Raw genomic sequence first — 21,614 nt, 5'->3', positions numbered from 1 at the left:
CACCTGGTTTTGGTCTCAGGAAAGCTGACCCGGCTCAGAGAGCTGCTGCTGAGCTACAACAGAATCCCGTTTGTCCCGGCAGAGCTGAGCGGGTGTGAGAGCCTGGAGAGGCTGGAGCTGACAATGAACCGGAACCTAAATGAGCTACCAGACCAGGTGAGTGCCTGAACCGTCTGCACACTTGGACCCGGCTGTACCAGGGGTGTTCACGAGCTGACTTCCTGTCTTCAGTTTAGAGGAAGCAGGAAGTGATTTAGGAGAGCAAAGAACCCAGCAGACAGTGTCTGCTAAACCAACACTGCCTCGTTACCGTACACCTGAAAGGTAAGGCCTGGTTCTGGTCCAGTCTGAGCTCAGGTGTGCTTCTCTCGCTGACCTTCAGCTCGGGACGCTGTCGCGGCTGCAGCATGTTGATCTTTCCATGAACGACTTCAGCTGCCTGCCTGCTTGCCTGCTCGCCCTGCCGGCGCTCGAGTGGCTCGACATGGGAGGAAACTGCCTGCATCACTTACCTGAAGACATACACAGGTAGGAGCTGGGACATGGCCTAAGCTCCATGTTGAGTCTGTGTTTCCACAGGCACTGCTAGTTTAGAGACTTATTCTTCATGAAGAACGAAAAACAAGACAGAACATCTTCAACCGGTCTTTTACTCGCTAACGAGGAAAGGCTTGGTCAGAACCAGGCTGTGAAGCTAAATGCTCCTCACCTGTCTCCAGACCAACTCCTTCAAAGAGCAGCTCTCCTTGCAGCTATTTATTGACAAACTGTTACAATGCACATCACAGCATAAGCACCTCCCACCGTAAAACCCCCAGATGGTTCTAACAGACAAGGCACTGTGTGTATGTGTGTGCACGTGTAAGCACGTGTGCAAGAACTTGTGTGACCTCCTGCTCACCAAAAGGATCATAAAAGCAGAAAGCTTACCAAACATCAAACAGAACCTTCAGATACGATGTATCTACAATAAAACCCACGTCAGCCTCCCCCAGCACCAAATTGGCTGGAGAGGTGGTCAGACAAAGGAATGTCTTTGATCCTATAGTTAAAACTAAGACTTTAGAAATTTTACAAAATTTGACTTAACACTCCACCCCCTTTCTGTCAACAGCCAGTGATCATGTGTTTGTCCTCAGGATGGAGGCGCTACACACTCTGTGGCTGCAGAGGAACGAGCTGAAGAAGCTTCCGGAGAACATCGCCAGAATGAGGAGCCTGGACACACTGGTGCTCAGCAGCAACAGGCTGAGAGACATCCCACCGCTCATGGAGGGCATGTCCAACCTCAGGTGAGTCCGGCCATCCTCACGCACCTGCCCTCCGTCTGTCTGGCCTCACTCACTTCTTCTTCGCTTCCTCGGAGCAGGTTTGTGAACTTCCGGGATAACCCCCTGACTCTGGACGTGACGCTGCCGAGCAGGAAGGCGGTGGCTGAGGATGAAGAGGAGGAAGATGACAGGGAGATGTTCGGGAAAGAGTTCATGCTCATGTACATCCAGGAGGCCCGAAAGAGAGCGTATGCCGTGCTCAACGTGCACTGCGTCAACCGTTAGTACTGAGCATGCTCACTGACCTGCGTGCGCTAACACGCTAACCTGTGTGTGTGCCAAGCATCTCATGGGGGCAGTGACCCTCAACGACGTCAACAAACAGGAAGCTAAACCCCAACTGACCCCTCTGACCTCAGGTTATTAAAGAGTGATGTCAACAATAACCACTGCGTTGTTCCTGCCATTCGGCACCATTTCAGGGTGATAACGTGGAAAAAAGTCACACTTCAGCATTTCACGTGAACGACAGCTACTTAAAATACTAGAATAATACACTGGACCGGCTCAGGATATGCACTTCCTGTTCTAGGAGTGGCGTTAATAAGCGTTGTGAATGTGGCGTCACTTTTGTATTTACATTTTCTAAGAGCTGAAATGTTCCTGCTTACTCTGTAAATCTATTTGAAGAAGTGTTGGAATGATCAAGTCATTCCACTTCACGTTTTTATGATTAAAAAGTAAGTTGAATTAAATTTGACCTGTTTTTTTTTAAATTAAATTTACTCACTTCAGTTAACCATAAACATACATAGAAAAAAATTATTTAGTTCACTGTGAAAAAACAGAGAAACCTGCCCCATACCCAACCAAGTTTTATTAGATCGATCAGATGAAATGTCCAATCATCCTTAATTCACCATTAAAAAAAATACACCTATTAAATACAAAAAAGAGCTTTAGAAGCTGGATGTATAAATCTGAATTTAAATTTTATGGATTTCATGAAGTGACGTCTCTCACAGCTGTCTGCAGGTTAAACTGAAGGTGCTCGCCAGTATCAGCTTTTGGGTTTGATACCAACAGCACACATATAACTTTAAATTTACATAACTATTTGGGGCAGCATGGGGGCACGGTGGTTAGCACTGTTCCTTGCGTGGGTTCTCTCCGGGAACTCCCACAGTACAAAGACATGCAGTTAGTGGGGTTAGGTTAATTGGAAACTCTAATTTGCCCATAGGTGTGAATGTGAACAGTTGTTCGTCTCTATGTATTAGCCCTGCGACAGACTGACCACCTGTCCAAGGCATACCCTGCCTCTTGCCTTATGTTAGCTGGAATAGGCTCCAACCCCCTCACAACCCTGAAAAGGATAAGAGGATGGCTGGATAAATATTTGATGATAAATTCATATTTTCCTAGTTTTACATTAGTTGTATCACTGCACAGCTGCAAAACCCAACCAGCCACTAAGCTTATTATTTCTACCCTTTACATTTTTATATAAATTATATATAAAGCACAACATAAAAAAAAGAAAATGTCAGTTCATTTTGAATTTACCATAATTAACATTTAGTTTTGAATAGTTTCGTTGCTGCCTGACATGTTTAGAATATAAAGAATGTTTTAGAGATTGCAGCCCACAACTCATGCTTTCATTAAAACTATGCATAACCTGCCTTTTACTGTGAGAAAAATTAACAAGCAGGACGTTTCATGCTTAAATCAGACGTTATTACTCAGACGTGTAGACCACACCAAGGTTTTTCAACATGTTTACACTGTAATTGAGGGAAACTATCCCAGAGGACCAATCAGGGGACCCTTTCAGAGGGATCTCCGTAACAATTCAGGGACACGACACAAAGACTTTAATCATTAAAAGTGTTTTCATACAAAAATGTGGTGTAGAATATTCGAAGTTGGGCTTGTCTGGATTTCAAGAACTCAGATCACTGACTCAGTTTAGGCTAAAATAATGGAGGCATACAGAATATTTGGCCGGTGTTTATATCAAACCCTATTTTCTGTCTTTGGGGCTGAAATGGCACCGTATACGAGGAACAACCCGACATCATTTGAACGTTTTGTTGGTTTCAGCTGACACGATTTTCTCTTTGAATGTTTCAGAGTCCGATGATGAGTCCAATGACGAATCCTCAGCATGAAATACGCCCCCATGTCTTTTTTCTTCTTTTGAGCTTCTCCCTCTTAAAGACGCTTCCACAAAGCCACACTTGTGTTTTTATTTTGAAAGACTTTGGGTGGACGAGCAGGACGAGTCAAACTCCAGAAGTTTGTCCAGCTATGGAATAATCTATGATTGTGCCATGTGACAGGCAGATTTTAGTGAGCATGCTCAGAGCGTTGCTTGTTGGAAGACCGCAAACATTTTATGTGCATGAGGAAAAAAACACTTTAATATAAACAGAAAACACCTGAGCATGTTCAGTCTCACTTCCTGTAACTTAAAACTCAAAATTGCAGCTTACAATCAAACAATCAGGAGGAGTGGGGGGTGAGGGGTACGGCGGTCAGCAGGACGTTCTCCAGTGTGACATCACTGCTGATGTAACGAGTCAGTTTGCTGCTGAATCCTTTCATCTGCAGAAAGTGACACCTGCCGTGGTCGATCAGCTGTTTGCATAGACGGCCGAGCTGCTCACGTTCAGAAGCCGACAGAAACCTGTCACGCACAGACGTGCACACACATAGACACACACACAAACACAGTGTGTTAGTTCAGTGTAAACATGCAGACAGTCCTGATTATTATACACTAGGAACATTAAACTCTAGCCCCTCCTTCTCATCCTATAGCCCCTCCTTCTCTTCCTGTAGACGCTCCTGCTCCGAAGCTTGATTTTCATGTTCATCACTTGTGCACTGATGAGATCAGTGTATATGCAGTGTCAGTCCTCCGTGTTTAGCCTGTGTGACACGCTGACATCAGCTTGTCACAGACCTTACATTGAATAGAGCTAATAAATATTTAGAAAAAGGATTTCCAGCTGCTTCATGAATCTATGGATCACATGTGTGAACTGAAATAAATCCACTCTCCTGTCCTTCACTTTGTCTCTGCAGCTGATTCTGAACATAAAACACTGACATGCTGCTGACTTGTGCTGATAGGTTGGTTAAACCTCCTTAAAGCCCAGCACAAGCCGCTCGATATGGTGTTTGAAGGTGCTGATGTGAATCAGTAAAGAGGGATTATTCTTAACTGTGGATCATGCAAAGCTGCTCTAAAATAAAACCAGAGGAACGAAGACTTCATTGAGTAAATCTGATTTTTTTTTCTGAACTACAGAAACTTTCTACTTCGGGCTGGGTCCATACAACCATCGGTGACAGGTTTCAGGGTCAGAGGTCAAATATTTACCCATTCACAGCGTCCGTCTCTTCTGCTGGTTCGTGCTCTTCGCCATCTCCTCTCTGATTTGTCGGTCTGAGTCCACACGTGGCCCAACTGGACATCCGACAGAAAGCAGAGAACTCCCGCGCCCCGAGTCCTCTCTGCAGAAAGAACTGCTGCCCGACATAGTGACGCCAATCACAGCGATGGTGGCAGCACAGTGCCACTGTCAGGCCCAGCACTGGGCCAGGACCACAACCTGTTGGTGCTGATCCAAGACCCCCTCCTGACCTTGGCTCAAATGGTTCAGATGGTTCTGATGGTCTGAGGCGTTTATGGGGCGGTTCTTCTTCCTCCGACTGTCCTGCAGTTTCCAGCAAACAGCGCAGAGCCAGATCTGAGAACGGAACCAGAATATGAATATGAATAAGTACTACAGAAATGCTAGTTTCCAGGTGGATGTTGGTGTACTTCAGCTGAAGTTCTGAGAAAAACATAAACTGAGCTCCAGGTTTTGCCCTGCCAGGTAAAACCAAACCCATCATGCTTCAGCACAGGTGGAGGTGTACTGCCATCAGAGAGCAGGATGGAGCTTGCAGGAACCAGCGTAGAGCAGCAGTTACTGCGGAATCATGAGCCGGATGTTGCTTACCACCAATCAGAGCTGACAGTTTTTTGGCTGTTCTCACCTGTCGCCGCTCCACACAAGTGTTTACCAACTCCAACCAGAGGTAGTTTCTTCTCGCAGAGCAGAGGGACTTTACCTGAAAGCATCACAGAAACAGGTCAGGAGAGGTCAGAGCACCACAGTGTCCAGATGTTCCTGTCTTACTTAGATCCAGATGCTGAATGTCCACCTGCAGCCTCTCAAACTGAACTCCAGCATCCTGATGTTTCCCGTCCACCTGCAACAGAACGCACCTGTTTCACCTATCAATCAATCAAACTGATCAGCTGCTCTCGGTCTTAATCACAGTCTGTACATAAAAGATGGACTTGACACGGTGATGTCACCATCAGTGTGTGAGGTGTGAATCAGAGGAACGCTGACATGCGACAGCGACGCTTCCACTTTTAATTTCAAAGCCAGAAATGAAAATATGGAAAGCAGCAGGTGAGCAGGCGGGGTTCTGAAGGTACTTGGGTTGTCAGGGTTTTGGGTTTGAGTTTAGGGTCAAGTGGATTTCAGAATCAGGGCTGTACCTTGAACCGGGTGCTACAGCGCTCCACCAGCAGCAGCTGCAGGTCTTCAAAGGTCTTCAGATGCTCACAAGTCTTCAGGGCCTCGTGGATCCAGTGGGACAGCTTCCCTCGGCCTGCTCCAAACTCCACAAAGCACCGCCCCCTTCCCAGCAGCCCCAGCTCCTCCATGTGACCTAAGATGGAAGACTGAGCACACCCGACAGGTCAGACGGAGATTAGTTTTACTTCTCAGTTTAATTCTTCAGCATGGAAATGAGATGAATACACAGACTAATGGTGCTGTCACCTAGTCTACCTGCTGCTTCAGGTGTTTGTGGGCGGAGTCTCCATTCTTTGGGTTGTAGAGCTCGTCGTGGAGGGCGGGGTGAGACTGGACGCTGTCCTCCAGATCGCACTGCAGTCCTACAACAACAGCAGGGACACCAGGAGAACATCCGCTGATTTACAAAATGTCCAAAAACTTTAAGAGTCACACTTAACCCTAACCCAAATTAAACCCGAACTAAACATGACCTGAACTGAAACTCAACCAAAGCTAAATCTGACCTGAACCAAAACTGACCTAATTTCAAACTAAAACTGACCTAAATTCAAACTAAACCTTAACCTGAAACGAGACCTAACCCCAAATAAATCAAAACTAAAGCTGATCTGAACCCAAATTAAAGCCGACTTAACCCTGACTTAAGCAAAAACTAAAACCAACCCTGACCTAAACATAATTTTTCAGTTTAAATATAAACTGAATCTAACCCGAATCCTGACCTACTCAGTGAAAAGACTGTCAGTTTTGTGATGTTTTGTGTCACATCAGCCAAACTGAAGCAGTCGTGTGAGATTGTGAGTACTTCAGCCATCACTGATCACCGGATCTCAGCAGCTCACCTTTGAAAGCTGTCTTCAGTTTATCCACCAGAGTTTCCAACTCAGTCCTGCTGAGCTCAGACAGACTCACCTATAACACATCACCATTATGATGTCACTATCATGATGTCACCATCACTGTCATCAGTGGTTATTAAAGTATTTACTGTGCTGGTGTGTAATGAAGAAGTGTGTGATTGTGTGTGTAGATGCTGCTGTCCATTCTCGGCGCTTCCTCTGCTGTGAAACAAACTGTTTCCTGACAGTGTGCGTGTGAATCAAGCTGCTGTTGGTCTTTAGAGATCAGTGAATGTCTACCTGGATAAGACACTGTGAATCAAAGTGTCTGCAGATCTTTTACTTTACCAGTTCTTCTTTGATCAATCAGCATTCGACCACAAAACACCAATGTAGAAGCTTTCTGTAAGCTGAGACTCTGTGTTAAATGGCCACGGGGCAGGTGAGTCATTACCTGTCGAAGCGTCTCATCTCCATCAGTTGATCCAGCGTTGATGTTTTCGACAAAGTAAACCTGCAGGAGATCAAACTTTCATCTCTGTGGAAACACTTGGATAAACACGCAATTGCTGATCAACTGATGGATCAATAGCGTCTCACCGGTTTGGCTTTCTCTCTGGAGTTGCATTTCTTCAAGTGTTTCTGGAGTTTGTCTTCACTCACGGTGCTGAAACACATAAACAAGCCGAGTAGGATCAATAGCTACCAGTGATCAGCTTTCTGTCAGCCGATCAATGACCTGATTGATGACTGATGTGTTGCCACTCACTGTTTGGGGTCCAGAGGACAGACGATCCTCCTGCTGCCACCCCCGTCCTCCTCCTGGAAACAGGAAAGACATCACAGGCTCATGACATCACAGCTGATCGACATCATTGATCTTCTCAAACTCGCTGATATCTGCAGCACGGGTCAGTCTGCCTGCTCAGTTGTGAACTCAGACCGCCCCACTGATTTCTGAAATCTGGACGAACTCGTCATCGCTTCATTTACGCACATAGCTTTCCACGGTGAGTTTTTTTCAGGACGTTGTCCGGTGTATCCATGGCAAGTTCGGATCTGGAAAAATTGAGAAAAAAATTACAACTTCTTCTTCATCACTTCTATTGTTGCAGGATGGGATCAAAGTCTTCTCCGTGGCATCGACCATTGTAATCAAGTACGGTGGCAAGCCCAGTGCCAAATCCCCACAAAGACATCTGCAGCAGTGAGTCCAGAGCGCAGACTGACCCGTGCTATTAAACCTCATACAGAACCCCATTACCTCACAATCACGAGCACTGAGCCTGCAAATAAATTAATGCATCAGATTTCTTCATACAGCTTCAAATGTTCCAACTCTAGCAGCTACAAACGGCTCACCTGCACTGAGCCACCGCAGACTCTTCAGGCATAACCTTGTGATCATCATCATGCCATTGCAAGCTATATGATTCCTATGGTATGTCCACACGTGTGTCGTATACACAGGAGTACAGTATAATCTGAATAAAGAGATCTTCATTCTGTGTGTGCATGCATTACACTAATGTAGTGCACACGTCATCATGATGTGTGGTTTGATCTGTAATAAGATATCCGACTTCATTCCAGACAGTGAGATATTAAGACTATATTGTAATCACTCTCCCGTCCAAATCCTTGAATTCAGGTGTTCCATCACTTCCATGTCCACGGGTGTATAAAATCAGCATCTGGGCATGCAGACTGCTTCTATACACATTTGTAAAGAATGGCTCACTCTCGGGAGCTGAGTGAGCTCCAGCGTCGTGCTGTGATAGGACGCTAGAAGCGTCCTTGCGATATCCACAGCCAGCTGTTAGTGGGATTATAACCAAGTGGAAACGACTGGGAATGACACCAACTCAGCCATGAAGTGGTCGGCCATGCAAATCACAGACTGGGCTCAGAGGATGCTGAGGATCATGGTGCACAGACGTCCAAAACTTCACGTGGCCTTCAGATTATTTTAAGAACAATGCGTGGAATGGGTTTCCATGGCAACCAGCTGCATCCAAGCCTTACATCACCAAACAAATAGCAAAGCATGAGCGACTGGACTCTAGAGCCGTGGAGACGTGTTCTCTGGAGTGACCAATCACGTGTCTCCGATGGATGAGAGTAGGTTTGTGGTTGCCAGGACAACGGTACTTGTCTGACTTCACTGTACCAAGCGTCCAAGTTTGGTGGAGGGAGGATTATAGTGTGGGGTGTTTTCCAGGAGTCGGGTTCCACCCCTTAGTTCCAGTGAAAGGAACTCATCATGCTTCAGCAGACCGACACACTTTGGACACTTTCATCTTTGCGACTTTGTGGGCATACTTTGGGGATGGCCCCTTCTTGTTCCTGACCGGTCCACCTGGAGCCAGATCACACCTGAGCAAGTGACTGTATCCGTGAACTCACCATGGTCGCGTGCTCCCCGCAGTACGTTCTGCCTTTTCCCGCCACCATCTTACAGAAACGCTTCTTCTTCTGCACGAAGAAACAGCACCGGCTGGGCTCCGGGGCCGCCATGTTGTAGGACACGAAAGCAGCTGCCTTCAGGGGCCCGATGGAGTGTGGGAAATACCACCGAAGAAGGAAAACCACGTGGTTTACTGCGTAAAAACATGACGGCTGTCTAATGGATGGTATTTTTATAAATCACTGAAATGATTTTACTGTAGTTTTACCTGTATGGTTCTCGATCCCGTTTGTGTTTCTCAGCGTCAACTTAAAGAACAATTTAAAATTACCAATCTGATGATCCAGCTCTTAAAGTTTTTTCACTAAAGTCGAAAGTTAATTTTAATCCGCATAAACGTGTCCTTATACTTTAAGAGTTTACTTTTCTGAGCAGGCTTCAGTTTGGTGAAGACTATTCGACGTTTTGATCTTTATTCTTTGGTTTACGAAACTATAAAAATCGTTTTTCCCGAGCTGCCCCTGAAAATACCTCTGACTTCTGATTGGACAGCTACATGGCTGTCTATTCTCAATGGCCGACTGATGTGCCAGTTAAATCATTTTCCCGCCTCTAGCAGCGGCGGGGTGGGGCTGTGGCTGAGGATGCTGTGACGTCAGCGGTGGACAGTCCATGCCATGATGGCGGCGGAGCGGGGCGGCGGTCCCGGCTCTCCTCCCGGATCTCCTGCCGGCGCCTCCCGGACTGCGGCAGATCACTCGGTCCTAGTGGTGGTGGGAACGCTGCGACCCGCGGAGCTGCTGGAGCGGGTACTGCAGCAAATAGAAACAGGTGAGTTTTGGAAGTTCAGGAGAATAGAGCTGCGGGGCCGGAGGTCCCCACAGCCCTTCACAATAAAAGTCCGGGAGGCTGCTGTTGTTCGAATGAGCTGTGCCCGGTCCGAAGTTTGAGAGACTTTATCGCTTTGAAGCTGATGCAGAGAAACTTTGAACATAATTGTAAAGAGTAACTAGCACCTCGTTTTATTTAACATTTATGAAACCTTTTCCGGTTCGGGTGCAGCTGTTTAACGAGTCCAGTGTGCAGGTTTCTTTTTCGGGTCACTTTAGAGACTCTCAGAAACTGAGACTGATTCACACTGAGCTCTGTGACGAGGTCTAAGCTTTTTATTTCCGGATTTTGTCCGGAAAAATAAAATGCATACTACTGAGTCATTATTTTATTTTTTGAAAATGCGTCTCGCCGGAAGTGGGCAATTGTGTTTCTTAATTTTCCGGACTTTCTGTAAAAGTAGGTTCACAGAAAACGAACAGAGCAACTATCAGGAGGACAATTTGATATCTGTTCAATATGATTAATGCGATCTCTGATTCATCTGAAAGAGTTTTGAAACACGCTGAGCTGATTCACTGTCTAACCTTCAGACTGATCACAGTCCACACACACACTTACACTTGTCTCTTAGCCTGTTTATTACAGCTGTTTTATGATGAGTGTGCGTGTACAAACTCACTCTCTGTCCACTCGCACAAAAAGAGGAAGTTGTGTTACTAAATATCACTGACTTCCTGTTTGCAGAGGAAATGGTCTATCTGACAGTGATGTGCGGCTGATATCTGAGGTTTCACAGCCATAGCACGCCAACAACAAGCTGTATATGAAAGATGTAACCGCGGTGATTTCACCCACCGCTTCCTGGACTCTGTACAGACTTAGTTACCTGCTAATTAGTAACAGCCAATCAAAATCCTTTAATAGCACTTATTAACTGGAGCTCAGATTTCCTGGATGGCCTGTTAGTACAGTAACCTCACAGCAGCCATGTTAGATAATGTCATTAAAATGAAAATGTTCAGCTCTTTGTTTGTTTCTTATTAATGTCCAGGTGTGCGCTGCTGGGCGGTGGATCTGGACGTCTCCGTTCTGGATCAACAGCTGAAGCTCTTTGTGTCGAGACATTCAGCCTTCCTGTCAGAAGAAGTGCGAGGTAAGCCTGTATTGGGAATGATTGGAGGAAAGAGGAGTGGTCAGACACTCGGGGTGGATTTGTACCCGGGCCTCTTAAGCCAGTACCCTGTGGACCTCCATGTTTGATGTGTTCTCTGATGCTGAGCCTGGTGGCCTCAGAGGATTTTAAAATGCATGAAATGCTTTCGATCAGCAGAGGAAAGTCCCGCTGATGCCTTTATCAATAGCATCATTAATTTCTGTTCAGCAGGATGATGGCACACTGTGATGGGGTGTTTTAGATCAAATGAAAAGCAGTTTTGTCCTGTGACTTGTGCTCATGGCCACAAGCTGATGGCGTGAGGCAGCGCTTCTGTTTTTTTGTAAACAAGACCTCAGACTGAGGCGGCAAGGACAGCTTTACAGAAACTGTCAGCAGCTCAGGACTCTGCATGAGGCGTGAAGAACCGCGAGTCCTCAAACACGGCCGCTTGTGTCACATGACCTGGAGTCTGAAAGAAAATCACAAGGACTTTTAGATGTCTGCAGGATTGTGAGGGTGACCAAACGGATGGAGGTTCGCACAAGTCTCAGACTGTGTGTGTGTTCCCTGAACCTCTGAAAGAAACTGTACTTCATGTTTTCGTTCCCTTTTAGCTGAAACGTTAAAGCGGGAAAACCTCACCGTCAGCTCACAGGAAGCTCTGTGTCCTCCACTGTCCTGTGTTTGATCACAGGACAGTGATCAGACATTACTGCTGAGTTTAAATTATTAATGTTCGGGTGGGATGTGGGTCCATCTCAGGTCATAACAGTTTAAAAACACCTGACCGTCTCAGTTTGAGTGATGCAGTTTCACGTGCAGCAGTTGTCAATTTCCTCTGCAGACGTTCTTCCAGCTTCATTCGCTGAAGGATCAGAGTGGCGTTTTCTTCAGGATGAACAGGTTTCTGTGGATGCTGGTTACAGAATGTTCCACGTGTTTTGTTCTGAAACGATTGAGAACCAGTCACATATCACCTGTGACTGGGAGATATCCTTGTCACTGACAGGTCCTGCTAACATGGATAAACAAAGATCCATCCATCCATTCTCTTCCTCCTATTCTCTTTTGGGTTGCGGGGGCTGGGGCTGGAGCCTATCCCAGATGTCTTAGGGCAAGAGGCAGGGTACACCCTGAACAGGTGGCCAGTCTGTCACAGGGCTAACACATAGAAACAGATACGTGGACCTCAGAGTCTGTTTGAGATAACCACAGATAGAAAGTCTGAGCGACAGTTTGGATACCCCTTACTGATGGGGTATCCAAACTGAGCTCGCCATCCACTGTGATGCGTGATGTCGAGCTTCCTGACACTCACTGTGACACAGAGATGATGAATATGAAGGCAAGGTGAGGGGCAGCTCTCTGACGGGGAGTCCAGAGCAGAGCGGTGATGGGGAGGTTGAGTGTCGTCAAAATTCTGTGGTCATAATAATGATGAAGAAGATGAACATCATCATCATCATCATCAGTTTTGAGGGTTTAAAGTTGACATTTTATGACTTTGCTGTGTTTTCCTTTAATTTGACCCTCCCAATCTTAACACTGGGTCTAAACTGAGGAGTTGAAGGCTCCTCAAATTTTGCTCAGCTCCTCTGAGGCATTTCAGTGCATCTGATGGCTGTGTTTACCCTCTGCCTCACCTAAGAGGAAAGTTGACCCGGGACAAGTCAGCGACTTAAAGGCAACGACCGGACAGAGGGTAAATCAGACTGTGGCACAGTTGATCCAACAGGACGAAGTGAAGTCATCAGTCTGAGGGGCTTTAAACAGAGACAGATAATTGGTTGTTCCATCCAAACACAAACCCAGTCAGCTGAGACTCTGCTGAGCTGCCCGAAGACATACGCGTGCGCACACACACACACCCAGACAGACAGACAGACAGACAGACAGACACGCACACACACACACACACACAGACACGCATGCACACAGATGATGAGCCTTAGTTTCAATGGATGTATTTTCAGTGGAACCTGGCAGGCAGTGTGGTGGGGGGATGTGGTCTTGAGCGATGTCCCGCCAATGAATGAGCAGCCGCAGCACTCATGGAGAGAACAGGAGAGTGAGCAGGAATGACGGCAAGCCTGAGGGAAGATCTCCCCCTGACACTCGTTTGTCCTGTTTGTGTGTTTCAGGTCAGCGGACTCTGCAGCACAGCGGGGACGTCCTGGACACGCAAGTCGTGGTGAATCCAGGCTCAGAGTTTGTTTCGTCAGAGGTGAATCAGACGTGAACCTTTACAGATGTTTTCTCAGCTGTTGACGGGCTCTCGCGTACACGGAGATCAGCTCATATTCTGAGAATACTTCCTGGCTCAGTTTGCTAGGTGTGTGTCTGAGTATGTTTTTATTTCCTCTGAGCTGCACCGATGATGCATTTCCTGTTTCAGGTGCGGCGGCTCGTCTGCAACCCATCGCGCCGCAAACTGCTGATTCTCGCCGGTCAGTGTGTTGAGGGCAGCGGCAACATTGTACTGCAGAAAGGCTGCTTCTCCCTCAGCAACCTCATCCAGATTTTTTCTGACGAGGAGGTAAGCAAACTGTGTCTTTGTTGGGTTTGTTTACACAGCACGTTTAAGTGCTCGCTGATGTTGGAGTTGCTTGACTCTGTGTCGACAGGTCGGTGAACTGCTGAGCTCGGCAGGCCCAGCGGTGAAGCCTAGCCTCACCCTCAGCTGTCCAGACTCTGGCCTTTGGAAGGAGCCGGCACTGGAGAAACACAATCTGCAAGACTTCATAAACATCCGGATCAACCCTCCCCCAGTCCTGCCCGAGATGGAGGGTTTGCAAGAGTTCATAGAGTACCTTTCGGAGTCTCTGGAGCCCGAGTCTCCCTTCGACCTACTGGAGCCCCCAAGCACCGTGGGCTTCCTGAAGCTGTCTCGACCTTGCTGCTACATCTTCCCTGGCGGGAGGGGTGACTCTGCCTTCTTCGCTGTTAACGGTTTTAATGTCTTGGTGAACGGCGGCTCTGACTCACGCTCCAGCTTTTGGAAACTGGTTCGACACTTGGACAGGATTGACGCTGTACTGTTGACACACATCGGCGTGGACAATCTGCCGGGCGTGAACAGTCTGCTGCTGAGGAAAGTTTCCGAGCAGGACGACGAGGCTGCCGGATCCCATCCCGAAGAGGACTGGATGAAAAACCTCATCTCCCCTGAGATCGGGGTGGTCTTTCTCAATGTTCCCGACAGGCTGAAGTTCGTCCAGGAAGATCCAAGCGAGCTGCGGAGCTGCGATCAGGCAGCAGTTGCTCTGCAGCACCTGCAGAGACTGGCGATCAGACCAGAACCCCTGAACCGGCCTAACGGACCTAGCATAGAACCCGTGATCTTGTTCCAAAAGATGGGAGTTGGTCGTCTGGAGCTTTACACTCTGAATCCGGTCAGCGGTAGCAAAGAGCTCGAAGCTTTGATGCAGACTTGGCCAAACAATGGATCGAATGTGAAGGGCTCAGATCTTCCACTGCCGTGCCTTGTTTCCATTTGTGCTTTGTTGGTCTGGCACCCGTCCAGCTCTCAGGAGAAAATCATCCGTGTGCTCTTCCCAGGGTGCACGCCTCAGACCAAAATTCTGGATGGACTTGAGAAACTCAAACATCTGGATTTCCTGAAACTACCAGCAGTGTGTTTGAAGGACCTGGAAACATCCAAAATGGAAAAGCAACCAAAACGAGCAGATAGTCGAGAAAGCCTTAAGTCCCAGTCTAAGGACTTCAGACCCAGTAGTGCCTTACAGAAAGACAAACTTGGACGAGTGGATGCCAAAAAACAAGAGATGAAAACCAAGCCTAGGGTAGCAGCTGACTCTGTACCTAAAGACAGAAAGGATGCCGAAGAAAAGGCCAAAACAAAGGAACCAGAGGCTAAATCAAAGCCAGCGAAATCTGCTGAAAAGCTCATTCCAAAGAAAGAGGTTTTAAAAGAAGAGAAGAAGGAAGTGAAGAAGAAAGACAAGAAGGAAGAGAGTGGAGAGAAAAGAAAGAAGCAATAAAGAAAGAAATCCCAAGTATGAAGCCAAGGAAAGATTTCAAATCTGAACCAAAAAAAGACGTGAAGAGGGACGTGAAGAGCGATGAGAAGAAGGCAGCAAAGCCAGCCATTAAAGAAGTGAAGAAAGCCACAAGTGCAGCTTCAACAGCAAGTGCAGAAATAAGAAAACCTTCAGGGAAGAGCAGCACTCTGAAGAAGGATGGGACTCTTCCCAAGAAAGATACTTTGAACAAAGGGACGAAAGGCAAACCGGTCTCAAAGGAGCAGGAGACCCAGAAGGAGGTGGCTCGCTCTAAGGTGTCCACACCTGAGGACATGACGGCTGAATTTGAAAGACTTCGATTGGAAGATGAGAATGGGAATAGTGGTAAAAGTGCAAAGTCCAGGGGGTTGAATCCTGACGAAGTAAAGTCCAACGGGAACCCGACTTCCGCAGTAGAGAGTCCAGAGAAGTTTCGCTGCTCTGAGACCGATCATGACATGGTCACTGCCTCCTCACTGGTCGCTAAAACTCCAAAAGGTGATCTTAGTGTGAACTTTGACCTCACCCAGACCACATATGAGCCAGTGGACAGATCCTTGAAAAACGGACCCAATGTCTGCATGGAGGAAAAGACCCTGGAGCTGGTCTCTCCTGCAGATTCTGCCCCAAACAGTGCTGGACATACCCCTTTCTACCAGTCCCTTGAAGAGGAAATTCGTGGCTTGGGCGAGGACAGTGGCCTCGAGGCAAGAGGGTCTAGTCTAGGCTTTGAGGACTACAATCAGGGAAGTTCATGTAGGACCTCTGACCTCAGCTCCCTGCCTGAAGGTCTGGAAAACTCCACATCCTCTCAAGATAAACAGTCCAGCCTTCTAACCCTCAGTCCTTTTAAGGACATCATGCCGGACTCCTCCCCAACCATGACCTCCATGCCGGCTGAGGTTGGCTCACCTCACTCTACAGAGGTTGATGAATCACTTTCAGTGTCTTTAGAGCAGGTTCTGCCCCCCCCTGCTGCCTCCCCCAAAGTCTGCGCCAACGGCCACGTTATTGACTTGGACTCCAGTGCTGGGATAGCCTTGAGGTCTGCCCATAACGGGTGCTGTGGAAACAGATCAGAGGACCACATCCATGGGATGTCAGAGGTCATCTCGGATGTTCCTCATGACGTCGACCTCTGCTTGGTTTCCCCATGTGAGTTCCAGCATCCCAGAACCTCGGAGAACCATCAGCAGCACATGAACCCCAGCCTCGCCACGGGAACCTCTCCAGATGTCTCTGATAACAACAACCACTCTCAGGATGCGAGCAGCAGCGGCCACGCCTCAGCCTACAGTCAGGAGACTCCGCCCACATCAGTAAGCGGCACCCTGCCCACCACCACTGATTCTGATATCCCCCCCAGCACAGAGGACTGTCCTTCCATCACAGCCGACATTGATTCTGAAGATGATTCCAGCGGCTTCTTTCCACCCACCCAACCACAGGAACATCCTACATCACACTTTACCCACAGGGCAGGGCAGCACGACCCACCGCCAGCGCCGGTCAAGGACCTCCCTCCTCTACCGCCACAGCCTGGAGCCTGTATGGCTGACTCAGAGCCTGACAAGAAGAGCTCAGCCGGAAAGACAAAGAAACCGCTGCAGAGAATGTCGTCAGGGAGCACAGTGGCCCAGAATGGAAGGTCGAAGGTTGGCAGCTCCACAGGGTCCTTAAAGATGGCGTCCAGCCTCGATGCCAAGCCCTCATCCCGGAGTTCACTGGGTGGATCTAGAATCGGAGCTGCAAAACCTCCATCCTCAGGTATGCCTTCAGATTATAACCCACACAGTGACCTGCTGCATGAAGTCACTGAGGCTTAACCAGGAAATCAAAAAACATGGCCACTGATTTATTGTGCTTGTCACAAACTGCCTCACTCAGAGTTAAATAAAGATAGCAGATCATAAAACCCTGGTTTATGATCATGGTTCTTTTTGTTTCTTCTTTTGGATCCAGGTTCCAGAGCTTCGGGTTCCTCCGGGTCTGAGGGTTCTGCAGTCTATGTGGATCTGGCCTACCTGCCGTCCGGGACTGCCTCCTCCACTGTGGACTTGGACTTCTTCAGGCGCCTCCGCTCCTCATATTACATTGTGAGTGGAGACGACCCGGTGAAGGAGGCGGCGATGAGGAGCATCCTGGATGCACTGCTGGAGGGGAAGAGCAGCTGGCCGGACATCCAGGTTTGTGACACTTTCTTCACCTTCCCATCTGCTCACGAGCTGCTCTGAGATTGGTGTTTCTTCGGGCTTTTCTCAGGTGACGCTGATCCCAACGTTCGATTCGCTGGCGATGCACGAGTGGTACCAGGAGACCCACGACAGGCAGCGGGAGCTGTCAGTCACCGTGCTGGGCAGCAACAGCACTGTCGCCATGCAGGAGGAAACCTTCCCCGCCTGCAAGGTCGAGTTCTGAGGTCGAAGCCCCACCCCCTTCCCCTTTGCCACGGTTGCACCCAGACCAGCGTGATGAGGAGGCTGGCTGTGAGCATGCTCAGTTAGAAACACTTTCTCTCACCTGTGTGACAACATTTTCTCACCTGCTGGATCAGCACCTTTATCTCACCTAAGAGCAAACATTAACACGTAGCATGACAGAAAGTTGAAAAACCATGTGACAAGTAAACACAATGGCTTGGGCGAGGCACGGAGGTTAAAATGAATCAGTGTTTTATAAAGAAGCGAACGACAAGAAAGATTTTTAAGGAGCGTGACGCTGGCATGATGTCTGTTCAGTTAGGTTGTGTCAGTGTCTTATGATTTACTATTCTCTGTTTAGCCCCTCCCCCCACTTGCCTCTTCGTTTTAAGCTTATCTCGAGGTTCTCCTGCAGGGTGGAGGAGACCGACCCGACAATAACTCGCTGTTGTCAGAGCCGCCAATTAGATTTTTACCTCACAGGAAACACGCTAGGTGGGGTTTATCTCTAAACTCGTGAGCTTACAAACGAAGACATTAAAAGACCAAAGGACTAACGAGTCAATCAGACAATCTCCTCTCCTTTTCTGCGAGGTAATCTTCCTGTTTTTGCAAATGGAGTCTTGCACTTGCTCCAGGTAAAGCAGTGAAACCTTGCAAATATAAGAGCTACATGAACACACTGAAAACGAGGCAATTTAGGGGGTGTGGCATGTAGGGGCAGGTAAAACGGCGACTGGATCAGAAGCTTATACACTGCGGAGAAAATGAACCGACGCCCCCTCAGTGGAGGCTTCTTTGTTGAGATATTAAAGTTTTATTGCATTTTAATGCAGGTCGTATAAACACCTGCTCATGTCTCCATCATCTGATCCTGGGCTGTGCAAGTAAATGAGACCATGAGCCTCTTAGAACGACAACAAGTTTGTGATTACCAACGCCATTGTTATCATCGCCATCGGGGTGACTTCACTGTGTCTCTGAGGTGTGCTCGTTAAGCAGTCCGGTGTGATGGTTTACGCGGGTCAGTCAGAGAACATTTGAAGATTCAAGCACGAGATCCAAAGGTTGATTCTGTCAGCGACAAAAAGTGTGAGGCTGTGACAGATATCCGACATAACTTCAACGTTCAGGTGACATCAGTAAGGCTGATGTCATTAAAGCGCCTATGGGCGACTGGTGTGATTTGGTGCTATATAAATGAAACTGTATTAACTTAAGCTCCACCTCCTGGTCACCATCGGCATCATCGGGGTAATGAATAGTAATCAAACTCAGGGACACTGAAGTCAACCTCAAATAGTATCTCACATTAAACAAATAGCCTTTTTTTATTGTAGTTGTAAAATCGGCTGTTCACATCTCTGATTGGGTCTGTCTGATGTTAGGATGAGAGTTGGTTAGCTTGTGGTTAGCTTGTGGATGTGTGGATGTGTCACTCCGTGACTCGTCTGACCTCAGCGGTGATTTAAGACAGACCTTGTGATGTTCACCCGATTATCTCAGTGGGAATGTTCTTGTCCCTCAGTTACAGTAAAGCACACAGAGGTCACAGGACTGTAAGCGTGTGATTAAGTAGTGGCATTTCGTTCCCGATAATCTTCAGAAGATTGTCAGGGAAACCGGAGATGTAGTGTCTCTGGTTTCCCTGACGACGGTCGTTCAACTTCCTGTCCTGAAGGTTCTGGTCCAGTTCCATTTCCTGCTTTGACCTCAGCACAGATCTTCCCCCGTTCTTCTTTGGTGTGCTCCAAGTACTACACTACCCACGAGCCTCAGAAGACATGTCTCAATACAGTCTGTGATCAGTTTGACCCTTGACCCCCTCCCTCGGCTGTTTCTCCCACTGTGCAGAGAATTGTGGGTCAGACTGCTACCAGCTGATTGGCTGGCCTGCTGCAGTGCACTCTGGGAAGTGTAGTCCTTCGAGAACCAATGAATTTTCTCTCTGACTGATTTTTGAAAGTCAAAACATTTCATCGGTAATTTATTTATTTAATTTAACATTTTTACAAATCAATCTTCAAACGTGACGTTTGGTACGAGCTGCTTGCCGTCCGTCTCTACCCAATCAGCATGGAGCTGATCAACCGTTAAAGGAGCAGTCCGCTGTGTTCGTCCCACCCAGAGGAGCGACTGAAGAACAAACAGATGAAGTTAAAATCAAATCCTTCTGATATTTTATCTTTACAGTGAACATTTAGCTTTTAACTTTTATTCGCAAAGCTTTAAATTGATCTTTTTTTACCCAGGAAGTGATTTTCAGCTTTAGTTTGTTGTCTTCAGATTTTCTTCTTTGTGCCTGCAGACAATTTTTTAATATCCAACCAATCAATGAGCTGGAAATCATGAGAGCTGAAAAAAATGTACTGATAATCTCAGACACACACACACACACACACACACATCATTTGTGCATTGAAACACTAACTGCAATGATTGTCTTTCAAAATAAATGTCCCTTTCACACAGTGTATGCAGTGTTTTATTGTGAAAATCAGTGAAATTGATCTGAGTTTAAATCAATCACGGCTAACATTAAACTCAATTAAACTTAAGCTTTCTGTTAAAGAGCAAGGTCTCATAAAAGTTTGATTGTGTGCCAGTGAGTTCACATCCACTCTGAAGTCATGGTCATTCCTTTATATTCACTTCAGTTTTATTCATTTAGCACCGATGACTGTAGAAAACTTGTAGAACTATGAGATGATAAGTTGTGTGTCTTTTTCATAATAGTGATGTGGTTGTATTTAACGAGTCACTGTAAACCCATCAGCAGATGGGCCGGAGCAGCCGGGCTACGAAAAAAGTGTAGGGAGGCGTGTTAACAGTCATGTCCAGTGGGTGTATGATGCTGATGCTCTACCTCAAGTCACAACCGCGCAGACTCGGGCTCCAAAAGTGCAACATGGCAGCTCCTTCAAGCAGGTTTCATTTTTGTACAATGGGAGGAAGTGCAGCCAGGTTCGCCATCTTTTCTATAGTCATTGATTAGCACCAATACAGAGCTTCAAGCTGCTAAGAGGAACGTTTGCACGATATCAACACCTGGCAACAGTGGGGATGAAGAAGTCACTTTAAACAGGAAACGAGGCCCAAGAAGGGGAGCACAGAGATGAGGAGAAAAAGAGAAGACAAATTTAAAGATGCATCAGTGAGGATGGAGGAGAGGCAGCGAGTGCAAAAACAGGAAGTTGTTAGAAAGAAAGAAAGCAGCCCTGCATATTTGTTAAATATGCGCATAGAAAGACCTATCCTGGTCAGAAACAGCTCCAGGAGTCCTCACAGGCATCATCTTTCTAAGATTTGTAGGGCCAAATATGATAAGCTTAGTTTTATCTGAGACCACTGGAAAAAGGTGGGCGGGGGGCCTTTGTATTTCTTATTTTATTATTTAAGAATGGTGAAAAAGTTGGGTTTTTTTTTTTTAGCGTTCCTAATCCTCTTTTGTAGAAATGAGAGGTGATCCAGGTCTTTAAGGCACTCGTGCAGTGTGATTTGTGTCCTCACAAACTGATCAACCCCAACACACAGGCTGATTTTAAGTCAGATTAATTCACAGCACATTTAAAAACAGCTGTTTGATAAAAGTGCTGCAGAGCAGAGAAAATAATAAAGAAGTGAGGTAGGGAGGCACCTGCCCTGCAGACTTACACAATACAAGTTTAAAATCTGTGCAGTGAGTGATTGACCTGAGCAAATATGGCTAAAATAGTCGAGTCGGGATGAAAAGATGGGAGGGTGACCCTCAGATGCCTTCACCTGCTCTAACAACAGCAGAGTGGTCACTCACAGAGGCTTTAATACAGGGACATCAAATTCATTGTAACTCATAGGCCACGTACAAGCTACGTTGATCCTAATGGGGCCAGACCATTTATCACACGATAAATGTGTAAAATTACAGAAGTAGGTCTGGCAATCACACTGTCCTGTAATTATAAAATATAATGTTCTCATTTAAAGAAAATGTCTTTTTTTCTGTGAGCTCACTGTAAAAGTGAAAAAAGGACATTGATTATCTGTTATTGTTATTGTTTAATTGTTTATCTGTG

At 46.9% G+C, this 21,614-nt stretch overlaps 3 protein-coding genes across 7 annotated transcripts in view; 2 read left to right on the top strand and 1 right to left on the bottom strand.

Annotated features, from left to right (window-relative positions):
* lrrc39 (leucine rich repeat containing 39) overlaps positions 1-4,549 on the top strand; it is a 7,258-nt gene extending 2,709 nt beyond the window's left edge. For 2 of the 3 annotated variants that reach the window (XM_085151749.1, XM_085151747.1), the window contains 5 exons: positions 20-156; positions 383-528; positions 1,140-1,292; positions 1,370-1,551; positions 3,408-4,549. In XM_085151749.1, coding sequence (XP_085007875.1) covers positions 20-156; positions 383-528; positions 1,140-1,292; positions 1,370-1,551; positions 3,408-3,445 — 656 coding nt within the window. In that variant the 3' untranslated portion in view covers positions 3,446-4,549. Of the gene's footprint in view, positions 1-19; positions 157-382; positions 529-1,139; positions 1,293-1,369; positions 1,691-3,407 lie in introns of all 3 variants that reach the window. The other variant, XR_014872421.1, reaches the window with a different exon arrangement.
* trmt13 (tRNA methyltransferase 13) lies at positions 646-9,359 on the bottom strand. Of its 3 annotated transcripts, XM_085151737.1 has the most exons (12): positions 9,127-9,359; positions 7,490-7,542; positions 7,321-7,387; positions 7,175-7,234; positions 6,724-6,793; positions 6,134-6,240; positions 5,839-6,024; positions 5,468-5,540; positions 5,325-5,399; positions 4,663-5,032; positions 3,770-3,963; positions 646-1,434 (listed from the first exon to the last, which is right to left on the bottom strand). In XM_085151737.1, exons 1-11 carry the CDS (start codon positions 9,235-9,237, stop codon positions 3,780-3,782), a joined length of 1,356 nt encoding a protein of 451 aa, XP_085007863.1. In that variant the 5' UTR covers positions 9,238-9,359; the 3' UTR covers positions 646-1,434; positions 3,770-3,779. The 3 variants fall into 3 exon arrangements, with proteins under 3 accessions (XP_085007863.1, XP_085007862.1, XP_085007864.1); XM_085151736.1 differs by lacking the exon at positions 646-1,434 and having other exon boundaries at positions 3,126-3,963; XM_085151738.1 differs by lacking the exon at positions 646-1,434 and having other exon boundaries at positions 3,126-3,963; positions 4,663-4,999.
* A 334-nt stretch (positions 9,360-9,693) lies between these two features.
* On the top strand, positions 9,694-21,551 carry LOC146491067 (microtubule-associated protein 1S-like). Its single transcript, XM_085151706.1, is given in 8 exon segments — positions 9,694-9,958; positions 11,013-11,114; positions 13,259-13,341; positions 13,513-13,653; positions 13,742-15,098; positions 15,101-16,906; positions 17,102-17,325; positions 17,402-21,551. Coding segments are annotated over 8 exon segments (4,023 nt in total). The 5' UTR covers positions 9,694-9,804; the 3' UTR covers positions 17,558-21,551.
* Positions 21,552-21,614: the final 63 nt, after the last annotated feature.

Source organism: Neolamprologus multifasciatus, chromosome 23 (assembly GCF_963576455.1).
Source record: "Neolamprologus multifasciatus chromosome 23, fNeoMul1.2, whole genome shotgun sequence".
NCBI classification, from domain to species: domain Eukaryota; kingdom Metazoa; phylum Chordata; class Actinopteri; order Cichliformes; family Cichlidae; genus Neolamprologus; species Neolamprologus multifasciatus.
This window is presented reverse-complemented; position numbering and strand designations above follow the sequence as displayed.

What these genes read in the sequence shown, in the direction of transcription:
- trmt13 (XM_085151737.1), bottom strand. Translation starts at nt 9,237, where the DNA reads ATGGCGGCCCCGGAGCCCAGCCGGTGCTGTTTCTTCGTGCAGAAGAAG. An exon ending in CCAGAGAGAAAGCCAAACCG is followed by an intron (nt 7,235 to 7,320) that starts GTGAGACGCTAT and finishes GATCTCCTGCAG; the next exon opens with GTTTACTTTGTCGAAAACAT. An exon ending in CATTCAGCATCTGGATCTAA is followed by an intron (nt 5,400 to 5,467) that starts GTAAGACAGGAA and finishes TGATGCTTTCAG; the next exon opens with GTAAAGTCCCTCTGCTCTGC.